We start from the raw sequence: 17,416 nt of genomic DNA on the forward strand, positions 1-17,416 counted from the left end.
ACACAATCTCATAATGTATGCATTTGTAACAGACAGGTCGCTGGGTCACCTCAGGGACTGATGCATGACTGTCTTCCTCATGGAAGGCTCACGGAGCCTGATCCCTTGGAGATTACCTGTAAATCGCTGGCTAGTTACAAAAAACTCTCCTTTCTCATTAGCAGTAGTGGTGGGAGAAATCTGACCTTACATGATTACCACATGAAATTTCCTGGAAATGGAAGTCTCCTGAAAACTGTTGATTTGTCAACTAAACGTCCATCTAGTTGGCATTTGTTTGCTCCCACAAGGTCTCATTTAAAGGAACAGAAAGGAGGCCACAGAAGGAAGAAGACTGAGGAATAAATATGGGGGGAACTTACCTGTCAGGAGTGACTGCTGAGCAAAGATCTTCTCATCACAACCCTGATAATACATGGCTTTTAAAGCAACAAAAAAGGGAGCAGACAGGAAAAGAAAAAGGAGAAAGGAGAAACAGAGAAAAGGGAGTAAAGGGAAACTAATGAAAAGGAGTGAGAGAAGAGGGGGGGCTCTTCCTCTTGCAACATACAAAATTCTCAGATATGCTTATCCTGTCAGTTCTATATTTGTGCTGCACATCTCTGTTTGCCCTTGCATTACAATTTAGAAATTTCCAGGCAGTGACAAACCAGTCTGAATTCCCAGTTCTGAAAACTGCCTGGAGTCCATGGCAGTCAAAATCAAGCCACTTTAAACTGGTTAAATTCTGTAACTGCAGGCACATTCCACAGCCTGTGACAACGCTAGTTTAAAAGATGCAGCTTTTTTCTTCTTGTGTTCTCTCTCTGTTGACTAATATGGGATTAAAAAAACCCAATGGAAATAGAATTCCATTTTTGACATGAGATTACCATAATCTCCTAACTTCAAAAATCTTTATTCTTGGATTAATGTCTCTTGGCCAGGATTTATATTTCTACATATTGGACATTTTATTCTCATAGGTGATGGTCTTTTTATTTGGCTCTAAAAATCTTTGCAGTGGAGAAGATGGGGAAGATCAGTCTCATGGAAGAGGCTGAATTGGGCATCCAAGTTTGCTAAAAAGCTCTGAAGCCTGGTCTTTTATGTCTACACAATTCCCACTGAAGGAAATGGAAGACCTCTGCATGCCAGAAGAGCTGACTGTCAGAGTGGAAGTTAATCCAGATACACTGATCATCTATGCAGTTCAGCCTACTCTCTTTATGACACTGCTATAACACATTTTATTTTCCTAATGTTGTGTAAGTGAAGGAACAGTGAGTAGTGCTCATTTGCTGTTGGCACAAAATTGCATATTTTCCAACATGCTTGTTGTCAAAAAGAAACACTGGGTGAAATTACTCCATTTCAACCAGTGTGTCAAAAGCCTCACCATCAGTCTTGAAATGATCTGTTTTTTACCAAATTAATAAAATGATTAGACTGAGGACCAAGTACAAATGTGACTGATGTGTGATGCTAGAGTGAAATCATCAAGTGATGCAGGAAGAGCTCTTTGTGCAGGTAGACCTCCAACTGCCAGTCTGATTAACAGCAATAACATGACCAACCTGCAACAAGAGCAGTCTGCTTCAGATCTTGAAAAATTTTCATCCACAATGATTTCTCAGAGAATAAATGAGGACAGCCTTTAAGATTTTGCACTACTAAAACAGTGTATTATCTCTTCTATAAAGAATTCACCACCTGGCTAGGAAAAGGTACAGGACTTCCTTCAGAATTATAGAGGATTATCACAAAAAAAGCTGCAGGAGTAGGGCCTAAGTATTTTTTAATGTAATTTTAATAAGAATTATCACATGAAACTCAATGCTTTGGTATTTGTGCTTGAGAATTACTAACACAATATAATTACTAAAACTGTTGCCAAATCACAACTGCATTATTTGCTTATAATTTTGTCTTAATCTTTTGGATCCAGGTTCTTAGTTGAGTCTTTTTAATCAAGGAGTCACAGAGAAATTAATTATCTTTAAATGCCACAAAATGTGATATTCAGGTTGTTTTGGAAGTTTCAGAAGGCCAGCAGATATAGCTCATTCTCAGAAAGACTGACAGATGTGCTCATTTTTAAAAAAACATTCTCTTAGCAGAAGTTTGCAAAACTGGGTACAACTTGTCCCATGATACAGCTACAACTATTGCTGCCTCTCAATGAGATTCCTGCAGGCAGTGATGTTAAAAATTTGGGCCCTGTCTCAGTTTTCACTCATTGTATGATTTTTGCTGTCTAAAATCTTTTTGGTTTGAGAAGGTTAGACAAAGACAGTGCACCATGTTTTAGGCTTGGAAGACTCCTTTGCAGACTAAAACAGACACCATGTATGGGAGCTAATGACTCCAGCATCCCCAGTGGCTGCTCGGGAGCAAAGGAAATAGTGAAGCAAAACCTCTGGAGAAAGCACCTGGGACTGCAAGTAGATGCACTCACCATCAGATAGGAGGACTGAGGCTGAGGGAGTGTGAGAGTTCTCTTTTCCAGAACCTACACAGAACCTGAACAAAGCTATGTGCTACAAGAACTTGGTACATCCTTGTTACATCCTTCAGCTGTTGCATAGGTGGAAAAGAATTTGAGAGCTAAATGGAAACACCATTAGATGGCTGATGCTGGGCTATCCAGTGTTTCATGCTTTTGGAGCAATGTTGAAAAGGGCAGCAGCTGACCTCTCTTCATTAGGTGATACAAGATCAAACTTTCCCGAATTACGTACTATGAAAGAACTGCTTGATGAGGCACAGCTATAAGGCTAAATCTTTTCAATATACTGACTGATTTCAGTTTTTTAAATAGGATATTGATTTATCCTACTACATAGGAAGAAAAGACATTAAAGGAAAATAAAAGAAAGAAAACCAAGAACATTTTAATCTATGATCCTGATTCCAATTATACATGAGGAAAATAACCTTATAAACAGCTGTTAAAGACAACATTTTCAGTTTATGAAAGAAGAGCAATTTCCTCTTCTCCTAGTCCAAATAAAAAGACACAAGGAATAATAAATACAATGCAAAATGCATAAGTCAGACACCAGTTCACAAACTAGGTGGCTATGCAGATGTGTGTATTGTCCATAACATCCTGAGCACACAGAGTCGGAACATTGTAAGTGCTAAAGAAAGTGACCTACCTTGTCTCCAGTGGGATGTTACTGTTGAGTAACCAGTTGTCCTGAGCATGGGCTGGCTCTTGAGTAGTGGCTGGTTGTTCTCCAGAGAGAGAGTGGTCCGTAGGAGCTGGGCTAGGGTTGCTGCGTGGAGTGAAGTTCCCTCTGTTCAGGGAATTGATGGAGGCTGCGTGATGCTGATTTGGAGTGTGAGCATGTGATATTGGAGGAGGTGGAGTTCGAAGTCTTGAATGATTTTGAATATTTGGAGGATGATCTAAAACATAAGTAAAATACTTTTAAGGTTCATGATTTGAGTAGTTCCATACTGGGTTAATCTATGTGCAGACACTTCTAAAAAGTATGAAGGCTGGGGTGTCACACATCCTAAATGAAAATCAAAAGGGTAACACAGCCTTGTTTCACATGTTCTAATACCACAGCACTGATCCCTGAGCCAGCTAGAAAAATAGTTCAGTCTCATGCACAAAAGTTATGAAAGTTTAAAGCACTGCAGAAAGGGTGTCCTGACAGCCAAGTTAACTCCGATGAACAACTGCAGGTTGCAAACTGCAATCTATCTGTGGCACTGATTTGTGATAAAGCATGAAAAATACAACCAGTCTGGATAGATAACACGTTAGAGCCAGTTTATGATGGATATACAGCTCCCAGAGAAGTTTGTTCTGCCCGTTTTGCCTGAGAACTTTCAATAGTTAAGTCAAGAAGAAGACAAAGAATACATTTAATCACAGATTGGGTTTGGTGAAAGCCATAAAAGCATGTCAGGGTTATACAATTTAACAAAATCCAGTGGTTTGTACTGTTAGAAATGTACTCAAACTGAGTAAAAAATGCATGTGGCATAAAATCTGAGGTGTCAGGAAAATGAAACAACAAAAAATGAAGATGTTAAAGATCAGTTGTATGGCTACTTTGAGTAAAACTCAGAGTATTTCTTAGCCAAGAGACTGAGGGATGCAGACTGAGGAAGATAAACACCCAGGAAAGATGAAGCAAGTGCTGATCATATCTCTATTTTTACTTTTTTTAGCTAACCATAAAGCATTTTTTTTCATTGGTTTTTGGAAATGAAGAAAACTAAAGTATTTGATGGAACTGGAGGGAGATTGACAGTATAGCACACCGCATATGAGAAACAGGACACATATCTCTCTCTACTTTGAGAGGGTTCATGCTCAAAAGTCATTAATACTGTTCACTGGAACAGACTGCCCAGAGAGGTGGAGGAGTCTCCCTCACTGGAGATATCTGAGAACTGTCTGGATCCAATTGTGTGCAATGTGCTCTGGGATGACCCTGCTGGAGCAGGAAGTTTGGACCAGATGACCTGCTGTGGTCCCTTCCAGCATCACCCATTCTGTGATTCCGTAGTACACAACACTTTAGTGATGCCTTATCTGAAAAGAGTGTCTATCCTATCAGTCTAATACTTACCAGACTTCTACATAATGAGAAATTAATCCCCATTTATTCACTAATTAGAGACCTCAGAACTGAAAAAACCATATGTAGTTATAAATTACAACAAATGGTATCAGACATGTAATGGTACTTTTGAAATTTGGATTAGGACTTGGATTTAGGAGAGGAACAGAAGAAGCATTCACAGTGTCTCTGCAGCTTCTCAGATAGTTAAACACATTAGATAAAACAGGGAGATGTGTGAGAGAGCAATCCTGCCCCTCCTCACCCTTCATTGACTCCCACTGCCTCATCATTAACTATGGCAGGTTACACCAGAATCTTATGGTATTGGAAGTGGTCTAGCAAAAAAATACGTGTTAATTACAGGGGTGCCATTATTCTGACTGGACATATATTTACCTCTGGCTTTGTCAGGTCAGACACACAAATAGGAGTATATATGCCATAGGGAGAACTGAGTGGTTTTAGGGTCCCAATCTTAAAAAAAATCCCAATTTTACCCTAAATACCCAGAAAAGTCACACACGTACTGGTCTCTCTATTTTATGTCAGTAACACAGAAAACAAGTTCAAACAGAGGTCTATACTTGTCATCTACATTTGGACAGACAGACTTTTCACAGGAATTCGGGGAACTATTAAAAAATCTGACTTGGCAAGCTCAAACAAACTTTAAAAAGCCCTATAATGCCAATAATACTGGCCTCTGACTTGCACATCAGCCAGCAAATGAAAGGGAAGAGCAATGAGCACAGACCTTATAGACAAGTATCAGAACTAAACCAGGTTTGATCTCAGCTCTGCAGCACCATGTGAATCAAAGTGTCCAAGCATTTTTGGACTGGATATTACTGGGGACTCTTGCTTAGTTGAAGTCCTGACCATTGAGACAATAGAAACAACAGTGAAGGAATTCTACTCCTGGTTTAGTAAAATTAATGACTGTTTTCCTACTCAACAGACAGGAATCAAGATAGGAAGAGAGTATTAAAGGCAGCTGAGGGAGATAGAGGGTATCCAACAAATAGATGGTTTCCAACTTTTAGGGCTGTCAATCTATCACCATTAATAAGAACTTAATTCAGCCCAGAGAAAATGACTTGTCTATTCAGAAGAAACATACCAGAGGTTTCCAAGACCAGCTTATTTAAGTTTTCAGCATAGCTCCTGTCTGAGATGAATACTATGCAATCTCCAAAGGGGCTAAATGGGTGGATCTTGAAACAAGAAATAGGCCTTCTGCAAAGTTCTCCTGCTACTGGTTGACTTTTCCTTCAGGAGGCACACCATTTTCACATTGTGAGTCAGAGACTGTTTTCAACAATCTGTTATGTAAATTTCAATTTACACCATATTATTACAGACACATTGCAGATGCTATTATGGATAATGCTTTTGAATCAAGTAAAAATGTGTTATTTTCATTCTCTATTTTCATATCCTCCATGATTTCTTTGCTAAGTAAAGACAGCATATCTATCTCACTCTGGTCTATGAGATTTTTCACAGGATTTTATAGCTTGCATTTTGTTTTTTCTGACATTTAGATAGCTTTTCCTTCCAGAATGTTTTTTATTTCACTCATATACAAATTCTGAACACTTATGTCATGTCTAAGCACTATGGAATTTAATAGACCTTGACTAGAATTAGTAATTATTTTCCTTGCCTTACAATCCTTTTTTTTTTTTATTGTCTTCTTCCAAATAAAGGAACATCAGAAATAAGGTACAGACAAAAGCACAAGCCAGGAAGTTATCCTACTGAAAATTACTGCAACTGTGAAGAATTTCCTTGATGCAAAAAAACTTGTTTAGGTTCTTACCCTCTGCTGTGACCACAGCTCCTATGGGATTTGTAACAGATCATGAAAGCTAAGCAAAAGGAAAAAAAATCTTTCTTGATTTCCTAAAATTTCAACTGTCCCCTTTTGTGAGTATGCTTTTGAGAGAAGCTACAGATGCCCCACTGCTGGAAGTGTTCAAGAACAGGTTGGATGAGTCTTCCAGCAACCCAGTTTAATAAAAGGTGTCCCTGCCCATGGCAGAAGGTTGGAACTTTAAGGTTCCATGCAACCCAAACTTATGATTCTATGAGTATTAACTAGACCCACAATGTTTGAGTGATACAAACTGTGTGACTGTATTTCTCCCCAGGAAGGAGAACTTAATGCTGGCTGCAATGGCTCTCTTACATCATGACCGAGCGTAGATCTTACACAGTGGGAAGATGCTCGGATCATCCACTGTTTACTACACAGAATTGAGTTTTTACAGAATTGAATTTTTACAGATCCCACCACGTAGGTGGGATACAAAGGAAGTCTGCTACATCTCTCTACATCTACCAGCAAGCCTTTACTGGGACAACATCAGCACAGGAATTCAGAAGACATTATAATGGAGCAGGACACTGTGGCCAGTGCATAAATTGAACAAGATTCCCCAAGACCTTTCTTAACCAAGTATGAGATAGCTAAATGTGACTATCTGTATGTTATCTTTGTTTACTCCAAAAGAGAGAATTTTCAGTGTTTTTCTTCTTGCAATTTTCCTCTTTGGTTTCTAAAAAGACACAGACTTAATCATTCTCTCTCTACTCTTGTCAGAATGAAAAACTTGACATGAGCTACTCAGAGGGATCAGCTGAGCTAACAGAACACCAAGGAATAAAACAAACACTTTGTAAAGCACCTCTCCCCCACCCATCCAAATTTCTAATAGTCTCAGAGTCAAGCTAAACAGTTTGTTTTGTGCCTTGAAGGGAGAACAGAAGAGACCTGTCAATAGCAAAGGAGTCTTAGACACCAGTCCCAGTCTCAGACACCAGGTGCCAATGAAAGAGCATCCCAGAGATAAAGTTCATTTCTAGAAGACAGCCTGGCAGCTCTGGAAGTCTAAATAGCCAGAACTTAAAGAGCTCCCCATAACCCTCATTTTCTCTAATAGTTAGCTAAACTATCAAACATGTCTGTATTCAAATGCAAGGAAACGAATGCAAAAAACAGATAGAAATCAAGCTGCTTTTATGTTATGTTTTTTGTGGGTTTTTTAAACTTGTTTCCTAACATTAAAATGCCATTGACAAACACTGGCTTGGTAATCACAGATAAAGCAGAGCTGAAAGATAATACATTTAATGAAGTTTGTACTTGATATGTATTAGAGAGCCTTGACAGAAGGCTGTGAATGAAGAGCTGAATAAATGTAAACCATAAAAAATTACCAATGAGGACCTAGTATGAAAAAATTTCAATAAAAGGTCTGAACCTCATGTTCCTTTTCTCTCCCTTAATCTTTAATGAGTAGTACTGTTTTGAAATTAGTCTATGTAACAATTACACTTTCTGATTCATTAGGTTTTGGGATTGTATTCAGAGCAAATGTGCTAACCTCTGAGTGAAAAATATAGTCTCATTTTTTTCCCAGCTTATTCTGTTCCTCCACACATTTGTCATTTGTACGTCTGCTCACATTCAGACAGACTGATGCCTAACTGGTGTCTGGATTAGGTACAGGAAATATTTCTCTTTACTCACTGTATATATATTGCCAGGTGGAATGAATCACTCTGTGCTCCCTTGAACTTGAGCTCCACAGTAGCTGTGATGATGAACTTGCTAGTGTGATTTTGGACAATCGTGCTTGTGCCCACTCACAAGGAGAAACACCCCCAGCCCCCATCCTGCCAGCCCTTCCAGAGGAAACAATAAACAATTTCTTTTTTTTAAAAACAATGTACTCTGCATTCAATTGACAGAACAGCAAAGAGCCATGCTTCAGCTACAGGACCCACTTCAATCTGCAGCAGATGTACACTCATGGCACTTGCACCAGCCAGCTGAAATCACCTTCTCAGGGCTCCCTGTCCTGTTGGGTGTCACTGGGTATGGGAGCTGGGGTGCTTCTCTCATGAATCTGATGAGGCACTTAAGGTCAGGCGGACTAGGAAAAACTAACCTGGGTCTTTTCCACCACCTTTGTAGGGGACACAGGAAGTTTGCTACTAGAAGCAAGACTGCTTGCCAGAAATGGGTTCCCTATCAGACACATGCCAAGCCAATGATGGTGTCTGCAAAATGAAAAGGGAGCAGGATATTTAACCCCCAATTTGGCTGATAATGGAAAAATATTAGGAGGAAAATCAAAGTGGGAGGAACTGCCTGCTTGGAGGGTACCTTAGTGGCTTTTGATTACAGCCAGGACAAATTGCAGACCCAGTTTTTCTTCTATCTGCAGACAATCCAGCTGAAAGTGTAACATCCAGACTGAGCTGAAGCAGTGTGCAAAGGTACCTCTTTTGTACCAAGCTGGTCCACCTCATGGCTGGCACTGACATTCTGCAACCTAGAGGAGAATTTCCTCCTTCAAGCAATGTCTGACAACAGTGTCTGTCTCCATGGGACAGTCCAGTGAGGAAGCCACCGAAGGGTGGATGAAAAGAAATGGAGTGAATGGTGGAGTCAGATGACTTATCTGAGCAGAGATGAAGTGTATGCAGAAGTGTTTTCCCTCACTAACACTTAAAAACTAGAATCAGTGTTACAACTTGAGTGACTGTATCTCTCCTTTATACACACAACCACTGAATTTCACTTAAGACTAGCTTCTCCTACTATCAAGTGGAGTGTTTTCAACAGACTGAGAAACACATCTTTTTCTGTAGCAACATCTTGTGTCCCCAGTTTTCAAAATGACACTGAAACATAAAAGGAGAGCAAAGTGCTGATGTATAACCTACATTACGTAACAAAACAACAACAGGACAGCTAACCTTATCTTTTTTCCTCTGTTTTATTTTACTTAACAGAATAACAGGGGGCTGCTGTTCCATTAAGGGCTCTCACTTAGAGAAGAGCATAGTCCTCATGATGCAGTTAGAAACATCAGTGTCTGTGTCCTGGTTCTAGAGAGTATTCTGGCTCAGAGTCTTTTTTCAGCTGAATTCCTTGTGTTGCAATCTTCACAACCTTGTATCTCACCCTTACTTTATGATGCTACGTGCATAAACATGCAACTGACTGTGGATGACTAAAGCCTAAAGAAGAGTTTTCCCATACAACTTTGGTGCAGTCTTCTATTCAGAGAAATCCACAAACATTGGAAACTACTTACTAGAGGAACATCAGCTATGTAGATGTAAATAGTTTTGAGCATCCCTCTAAATGTGCAACTTGGACATTGAATCTGCAATAGCATGTGCTATAAAGACTGAGCACCAAAAAAAGCTGCAGAATATAAAACCTGCAATGTATTTTCATGACACTACTCACTGTCCCTGTGAATGTCTCCAGACACTGGCCAGAGCTATTCTAGATATTGCTAGTAAAGCTACACATATCAGGACCAGTGCGGAAAGACTCTGTAACTATCACAATCTAAACAGTAGTTGAGTTGAAGCTCCCCTCCAGCTGCACAGATCAACACTTCATTGGTTTACTGTTTATAGAAAATCATGGGTGCACCAAATCAAGTCCAAACAAGCCATCTCCTCTGCATTTTGTTCATCAAATGTGTACATTACATGCAAACTTTCCTCTCAAGTGCCAAAGTGCCTTTGCAAAAGCAAGATATTGACTTCTGGGTTTGAAATCAATTTTTTGTTTGATGCTGGGCTGTCAAGCTTTGCCTGTACATAGTCAGCAGGAGCTCTGGGTGGCTGTTTTTTCATCAGCATGCATCTGACTAGAGTGAATGCCCTACAAGTAATGGTTTTAAAAAGGTTCAGGTCACCATCAAAGGATGATATGCAGACTTTTAACTCATGATGTTCATTACTCAATAAAAGGGAGTCACAATCTAATAAAATCAAGGCAGACTATTACTGTTTAGCCTCTGACAGTTTATGAAGAATCATTGTCTTTAGCACAAAGGAAAGTGAAAAAAACCCACAGTATCTGGCAGAGTGCAAATTCAAATAACATATTTAACTTGAGAAATAATTTATGGGAAGCACAGGAAAGTAGCTTCTACTGTGCCCAGCTAAGCAAATTTTCCTGCAGCCCTGGAGGCTGAATTTTCTGCTGGACTTACTGAAAAGAAACATCTTTAACTACCCTGACACCACACACTGGAGGCGAGAGTAGCCTTTGAAGTCTCAAGCTCTTGAACTGCTGGCCTTTCTGGTCTAAGCATATAAACAAACAAATAAACAATGCTTCATTAGAGCTCCTTGCCTCTCAGAAATGCCCCAAACATAAAAGCTGACTGTGAGCCACACCAGTCAGGTGAGATGCTGCAGCAAACCACACTGTGTTCTCAGCCCCTGAGGTCTGGGTTCTCATGTTTGGAAACCCATAACTGCTACTCTCCTAATTTTCACAAGGATGCTCAAATGAGTTTGCTGTGCCATTCTGACAGCATTGATGGCTCCTGTAAGCTCCCTTCAGCTAAATGACTGAAGATAACCCACCTGCACTGCATCTTAGCAGGGTACAGCACCATAATGTCAGGCAAGAAAATCCACTGGCCTGGAGCTAAGGATGGTGCATCCGTGCTCTGATTTCAAGTTGCTACAAATTAGGCTCGTTGAATGTTCCTAAACCTGTGTGTCTAAAACTTCAAAACCCAGCTCCTGAAGAATTGGGATCCTGCAGCTTTCTCTTTTCTCATTTGTAGTCACCCATGATATCCCAGTAGCTGTAGTTTAGCCAACTATGCCACTTAGATCATTGCTAGTCTCCTGTCCAAAGTGTCCAACCTGCACAGACTTGGCAAAAGCAGCTGGGTGCCATCCCTCAGGCCTGGGGAAATGGAAAAAGTTCTGTTTTGCTGCCCCCTCCACTGCACATTTAAGAACACAACTGTTATTACACCTAAGACTGTTCTTGAAAGAAATGTAGTGCATTTCTCTGATGTCTGCAGTTTATTGACTTGAGGCCCCAAGGAACTCTTTGATACAGAGAGAGATTTGCTCGTTTCTATCCATACACTCTCTCCTGTGTCTGTTTCATGATCCTTTCATACTGTAACATATGGAGACAAATATTTATACATTTATATGAAACATAACCACCCAGTTCACCCTTGTCCAAACCAGACATGATTACCTTTACAGTTACACAAGCAAATCTCTGAATTGTTTGTGTAAAGCGGTTCCTGAAACAGAAGTACATCACCAAAAGGTGCCTCTGGCTGCTGTTATAGCAAATAAACTCAGGATTTTGCCAGCAAAGCTTTCAGATATTGCTGGCTTTTTGTTTTTTCCTATACCTATATTAGAAAAATTGAAATATAGACCTGATCTTTGTCTGTTTCTCCATAAAAATAAAATGAACAAAGAGTCTCTATTTTGCTTACGCCCTTCAAAAATCTTATCTAAATTGCAACACTGTTGTGACTTAGCTGTGCACAAACAGACAGGACTGACAGGTCCCCAGCTCCACCAGCAAAGCTAACTATTAATAGCAGCTGAGGAAATAGTCTGGTTTATGTATTTTTTACAGTGTTGTTAGCCATGACAATCCAGAGCCCATCCTCTTGCAAATATGAAGCACACAAGTTTCATGCAGTTTGACCATGTGTCAGGATCAGGTATGTGCTCATAGTGGTCAGGGTGAAAGATTAATATCCTGCAATTTATTTTTTTTTAATTTGCTGTATTTAATGTTAACTTGCAAGCTCTGGGTCTGGATTTTCACCTCAAATGGCATGTAAATCCCACAGCCACCAGGGAGTTGCATGGCACAATCACCTGAGGTAGGGTTTTGTTCTTTCTTTTTCATTTATATGTCACCCAGGCTTGTAAATGAACAAGTCTGTGGAAACACAAAATTCCATTATTTCACAGCAAAGTGCTTATGGAATGCAACGTGATGTGGTCCAGCACAATGCTAACAAGCACTAATGATTTTAATTATTCAGTCTTGAGAAAGAAATGGGGAGATTTCATGTTAGCAGCAACTGAAATAAACTAATTCAAGTCTTTGCTGGCAAACAGAGATTTCTTTTTCATGACTTTGGATCAACTTCTTTGCATGCTGCCCCCAGGCGCTACCAAACAGAGGCACTGCACAATACATAACCAGTTCTCCAGTTTTTCCTTTGTTACCCACTCCTTGCCCCTATCCTCCTTTTAATTTTTTTCCCGCCTTTAAAGGTTTCACAAAGAAAATTCTTTTAAACACCTCCAAAGCACAACATAAACTGGTGACGACTCCATCTGACAGCTGTGACTGACATGATGTCTGTCACAGGGATTACTACCTACCCGCCCCATCCACCACATACACAAAGCTGACTGACTTCCTTTAGTGAAAACCATGGGTGCAGATGAGTAAAATCTCTCTGCACAGGTGGGAAACCTTATTCCCTTTGGCACAGGAATCTGATTTGTGAGAGCTGGGCTCCATGACCTTTCCCTTCAGGTTCTATTTGGCATTCTTGGAAGCGCTATAGCAGACGGCTGCACTCCAAGTAATTCTGAAACAGACATAAAACTTTTATATTTTTATTAACACTTGAAGAGGCCACTAAAAGAAAATCAAAACTATGAATCTGTCAAGACACCCCTCAGCAATGCTGCACTATGTTCACAAGAGCACCATGATGGAATGGCAGTGTAGCTTATCCAGCATGTATGGTTTTCTAACTATTCATAATGCTTCCACCCAAAAAAAATCTCTGTACTAATTGATACAGACCCTTTGACAACACATGTCTGAGAGGAAATATTCATGATGAGTCTCATTTATCACTTTCTTTTTTTTTTTTTACTTCTACACTTCATGTTGCAAACCTGTAGTGCTTAAATTACATAAACAAAACTATAAATACACTGCACCTAAATATTAATAGATCATAAAGACATTTATACATGTTGTGATGTTAATTTTTCACCCTAATATTCTGGATGTACCTTTGTGTATCTCTCTGCCTTGATACAGTGAGAAAAACATATACTGTGCTACAGAGATAGAAAAAACATGTTATAGTAAAAAGATTTTGATCTTTTCTTAATTCCTCCTCTTAACTTTTGTTTCCCTTCCATGAGCTATTGCCTTTACTGGCAGTGATGACTGCTGCCCTTCAACTTCCATCTTGGAAAATAGGCTAATTTAAAATGAAAAAGACTCTGGTAGAACAAAAAGACTGCCTTAGCTTTTCTGCAAAAAAGGAATTATTATTTATAATAAAAATTGTTATTTATAATCCTAGTGCTTTTTGTGTTTTTTTTTCAGTGCAGGGGAAACAGAGAAAAGCCAGGGTACCCGGCTATTCAGCAGTTATTCTCCTGTGCACAAGGCATAAGCGGTTTGAGAAAGGCAGATCTATTTCTGCAAGTCATTCTTCACCGACACAAGCCTACAAACTGTCCATGTGTGAAACTGTCACTGGTTTATTACTGGTATCTCTACATATGCAAAGAGAGAAAGATTTTCAGGTGCTCTAACAGAAGTAAGGTACGAGCTCCCATTTCTGCCACTCAGTGATAACTGTGGCCTTAAAAAGTTTACCAGGATAATTTGAAAATCAAGCCCCAAATCAGTGATATTAGTGCAGATCCCAGAGCCAGGTGCTTAGGTTGTTTAGCAATGTTCTTTGGAAACAGAGAGTCCTAGCACTGTCTGAAGCCTGGTATTAGCTGCAGGTTCCCTTAGCATGTGGCAGTTCAGGAGAGTGACAGCGCACTCCGATAACGCTTTGGCACGAAGCGCGCGGCTTTAAGCGCAGATTATCATGAAAGATGAGTTTTGTAAGGTTCTTTTCATTACTTCCTGTAAGTGCTCTTGACATTCTTTGAAGCAGTTTAGGAGAGCTTCCTAGGAAAAATGTCAAAATAAAGTAATAATTTTCTTATAATATTGTTCAACAAATGTGAGCACGGCATGGTTTAGAAAAGATCAGTGGCTTATGAAGACAAGGCAAACATGCACACATCTCTATATTATCAAAGGCTTTAGTGTGATCAAAACAATAAATAATAATTTCATATATGCCCTGTCAGTGAACTAGAACAACTGTTCAGTGTAGAAAAGGGATTTTTTTATGACTTCCAAGTATCTTGACAATATACATTTCAGCTATATATGAAACTCTGTTTCAAACATTGCTAGTTATTCTCTGAGCAAAACAATTTGTACCAGCTTCATGCTGGAAACATTTCCTATAAAATTTATACCCCTTCTATCTCTTTTTAAATGGAAAAAATGGTGTTCAGAATGCAGTTGTATTAAAATACTGCCTTGTTTTTTTAGGGACAATTGTGTTAAAGCTATTTTAGTCTGCCACCAGCACTAACTGACACAACTCCAGGAGGGTGACAAAATTTTTTGGTTTAATTAAACAGATGATGATTAAGATGTATTTTATTCTGTAATTCACAAATAACATGTGATAACGAGGGTTTATTTTTGTTCCCTTCAAAGTCCCAGAGCCTCCTCAACCCTCTAGATGAATGATGTAAAATTTGGAATGGACCCATCACAAACCACAAGTTGCAAATTAAACAGTGGGATGAATAACTGGCTACAGAGTTTTACAAATGCTAACAGAACACATCCTATTCAGCCTACTGTGAGGGAATCTCTTCCAAAAATACATTTCTGAAGCAGAAGTAAAATTACTTAATAACATGATTTAAATTAATAATGACTGGATACTTTAAATTTTTAGGCTTGAATTTCATGGAATTTGTTTACGCATAGAACTTTGTATTGCTCACTTTTAAGTCAAACCACTTCGCATATTTACCAAATTGACATCAAAACTACAGGAAAGAATCATTCAACTCATCACTGGACAGCCACCAAGCCTGCCAAAGAGCAAGACAGCTTCTGTATGAAGGATGAAGCCTTGACTGCACTGAAAACAACTGTCAAACTCTTTAAGACTTTAGTAAGGTTGGAATTTTACAGCTCATTTTCTGAAAAAAAAAAAAAATCTTAATACTTGAGGGTAACTTTAATAGTGGAAACCAGGCAGGGCTTTCTTTATTTTTCAGTTCTAGTGATCAAACCATGACAGGGACAGATCTGTGTCTGCTGTTACGAATCCAGCAGCCTACTTCCCTGCCAGCATAGCCATTTGGAAAGAAACGTGCAGAAACTCCCACAGAGATCCACTGCCCTTGATCTGCAGCAAAACTCCTGTATTGTCAATACTCGCCTTGATCTGCAACGTAACTCTTGATGTCAGCAGAGGTTTTGTGCACAGTGTAGGCAATATCTGGCTCCTAAGGAAAGTTTTAGACTCTGGGGATGCATTGAGATTAATCAGTATTTGATGCCTCACTGAAGAAAAACAAATGAGCAGGGTTTGTGGATACAGTGAGTGAGGGAAATGCAACAGCAGCCAGAAACTAGCCAGAAAAATTACAAATGATGCCATAGAAGAACAGCCAGAGTAAGGCAGAGAAACATTAGCTCTCAAGAAGGACCACTGACTGACCAAATTATCTTAATCTCTTCTACAACTTTTCTTCTAAACTATCAACTTTCATCTGGACCATCCCTGATCTTCCTCCATCAGTCAAATCTGAAATTCACAATCTCTGCCAAGCTATCCTTAAACCCAGCTCCCATAAGCCATATAAGCCAGAAGGGTTGGATGTATATGCTCAAATTTCCCTGTACTCCTCTCCTACCCAGTCCATTCTGTATCTACTCAAAGATCCACAGGCAAAGCATCAGACTGCTCCCTGAAGTGACCCCACAGACCCAACCAACTCTGCTGGGATCTTCAGGTGGTGGATCTTCACCTTCAAGAGGTGGCCTGACCTCATAGAAAAACTCTGGGCAGCAGGGAATGCAGACTCTCCATTTCTTTAAATTCACAGTAGTAACATTGACAGTTATAGCCCCCCAAGCTTCTGTGTAATTGCACAGGGTTTAATGGAGGAGTAAAGTGATAGTTTCCCTATTTGGGACATGGTGCTTTTAAAATAATCTGTCTGATACACACTGGGAACCAGAAACACAAATAATAATTTTTATTGCATAGGAACTTTCACCCAGGATTCTTACAGCAATTTACAGCACTAATTAGTTAAGAGCATCCGATAACAGGACTCCATATTAGATGATTATAGCTATAATTAAAGGTATTGAATGATGAAAGGAACAGAGCTCAATTTGTACATGAAAATAGTGAACTCCGAAGTAATGAAAACAAAGTTGAGCACAAAGATTTGTGACTAAGAACACATGACCATATGTATTTCATTTCTTAATCCTCTTCCATCTAGGAATTTGTATGTTTTGGCTAACCTGATGGTTGCTGACAAAAGGAATGGGCGTTGGTGTAATTCTCCTTATCTTTCCTGTCACAAAGGTGTCAATTTCCACAAAACTTGCAGGACTTTGGTATCTTTGAGACCTCTGCACCCCATTAAGCAGCCAAAACTGGGCAACAGCTTAAAAATACAAATAACAGGGTGTCAGGCAGACAGGCAATACAGATATTTAGACCTTATTTTCTTAGGAAATAGGTAAAAATTACAGTGATTGCACTGGGGGGACAAATACAGATTTTATCATGAGTTACAAAACAATCTTTACCAAGCCAAACAAAATTATTGCTTTTCCTTAGTTACACATATGCAAATGGTCTTCTTTATATAAAAGGCTACCTCCATCTTGAGTTCAAGAGCATTCTGGTCTAGTAGAAGATGGACCTGCCCAAGGCAGGGGAGTTTGAGCTCAATGATCTTTAAGGTTCCTACAAACCCAAACCATCCTGTGATTCTACGTTTTATGGTGAGAAAAAGAAGTAGTGACAATCAACTTTTTGTCTTGAAGGAAGTTCGAAGTTTTTTAAGGAATCAGTATAAAAGCTCCAGTGAAGTGAGACATCACCCAAATGTTCTTTCTGCACCTTCTGCACCTTCAGTGCACCTTCAGTGCAGAAAGAACC

At 39.4% G+C, this 17,416-nt stretch overlaps 1 protein-coding gene across 5 annotated transcripts in view; it reads right to left on the minus strand.

Annotated features, from left to right (window-relative positions):
• The window catches only part of TENM4 (teneurin transmembrane protein 4), a 741,938-nt gene that overhangs the window by 209,667 nt on the left and 514,855 nt on the right, over window positions 1–17,416 (minus strand). For all 5 annotated transcript variants that reach the window (XM_066572311.1, XM_066572312.1, XM_066572314.1 and 2 more), the window contains one exon: window positions 3,141–3,393. In XM_066572311.1, coding sequence (XP_066428408.1) covers window positions 3,141–3,393 — 253 coding nt within the window. The remainder of the gene's footprint in view (window positions 1–3,140; window positions 3,394–17,416) is intronic.

The sequence above is a fragment of the Molothrus aeneus genome, chromosome 2 (genome assembly GCF_037042795.1).
Source record: "Molothrus aeneus isolate 106 chromosome 2, BPBGC_Maene_1.0, whole genome shotgun sequence".
Lineage (NCBI taxonomy): Eukaryota > Metazoa > Chordata > Aves > Passeriformes > Icteridae > Molothrus > Molothrus aeneus.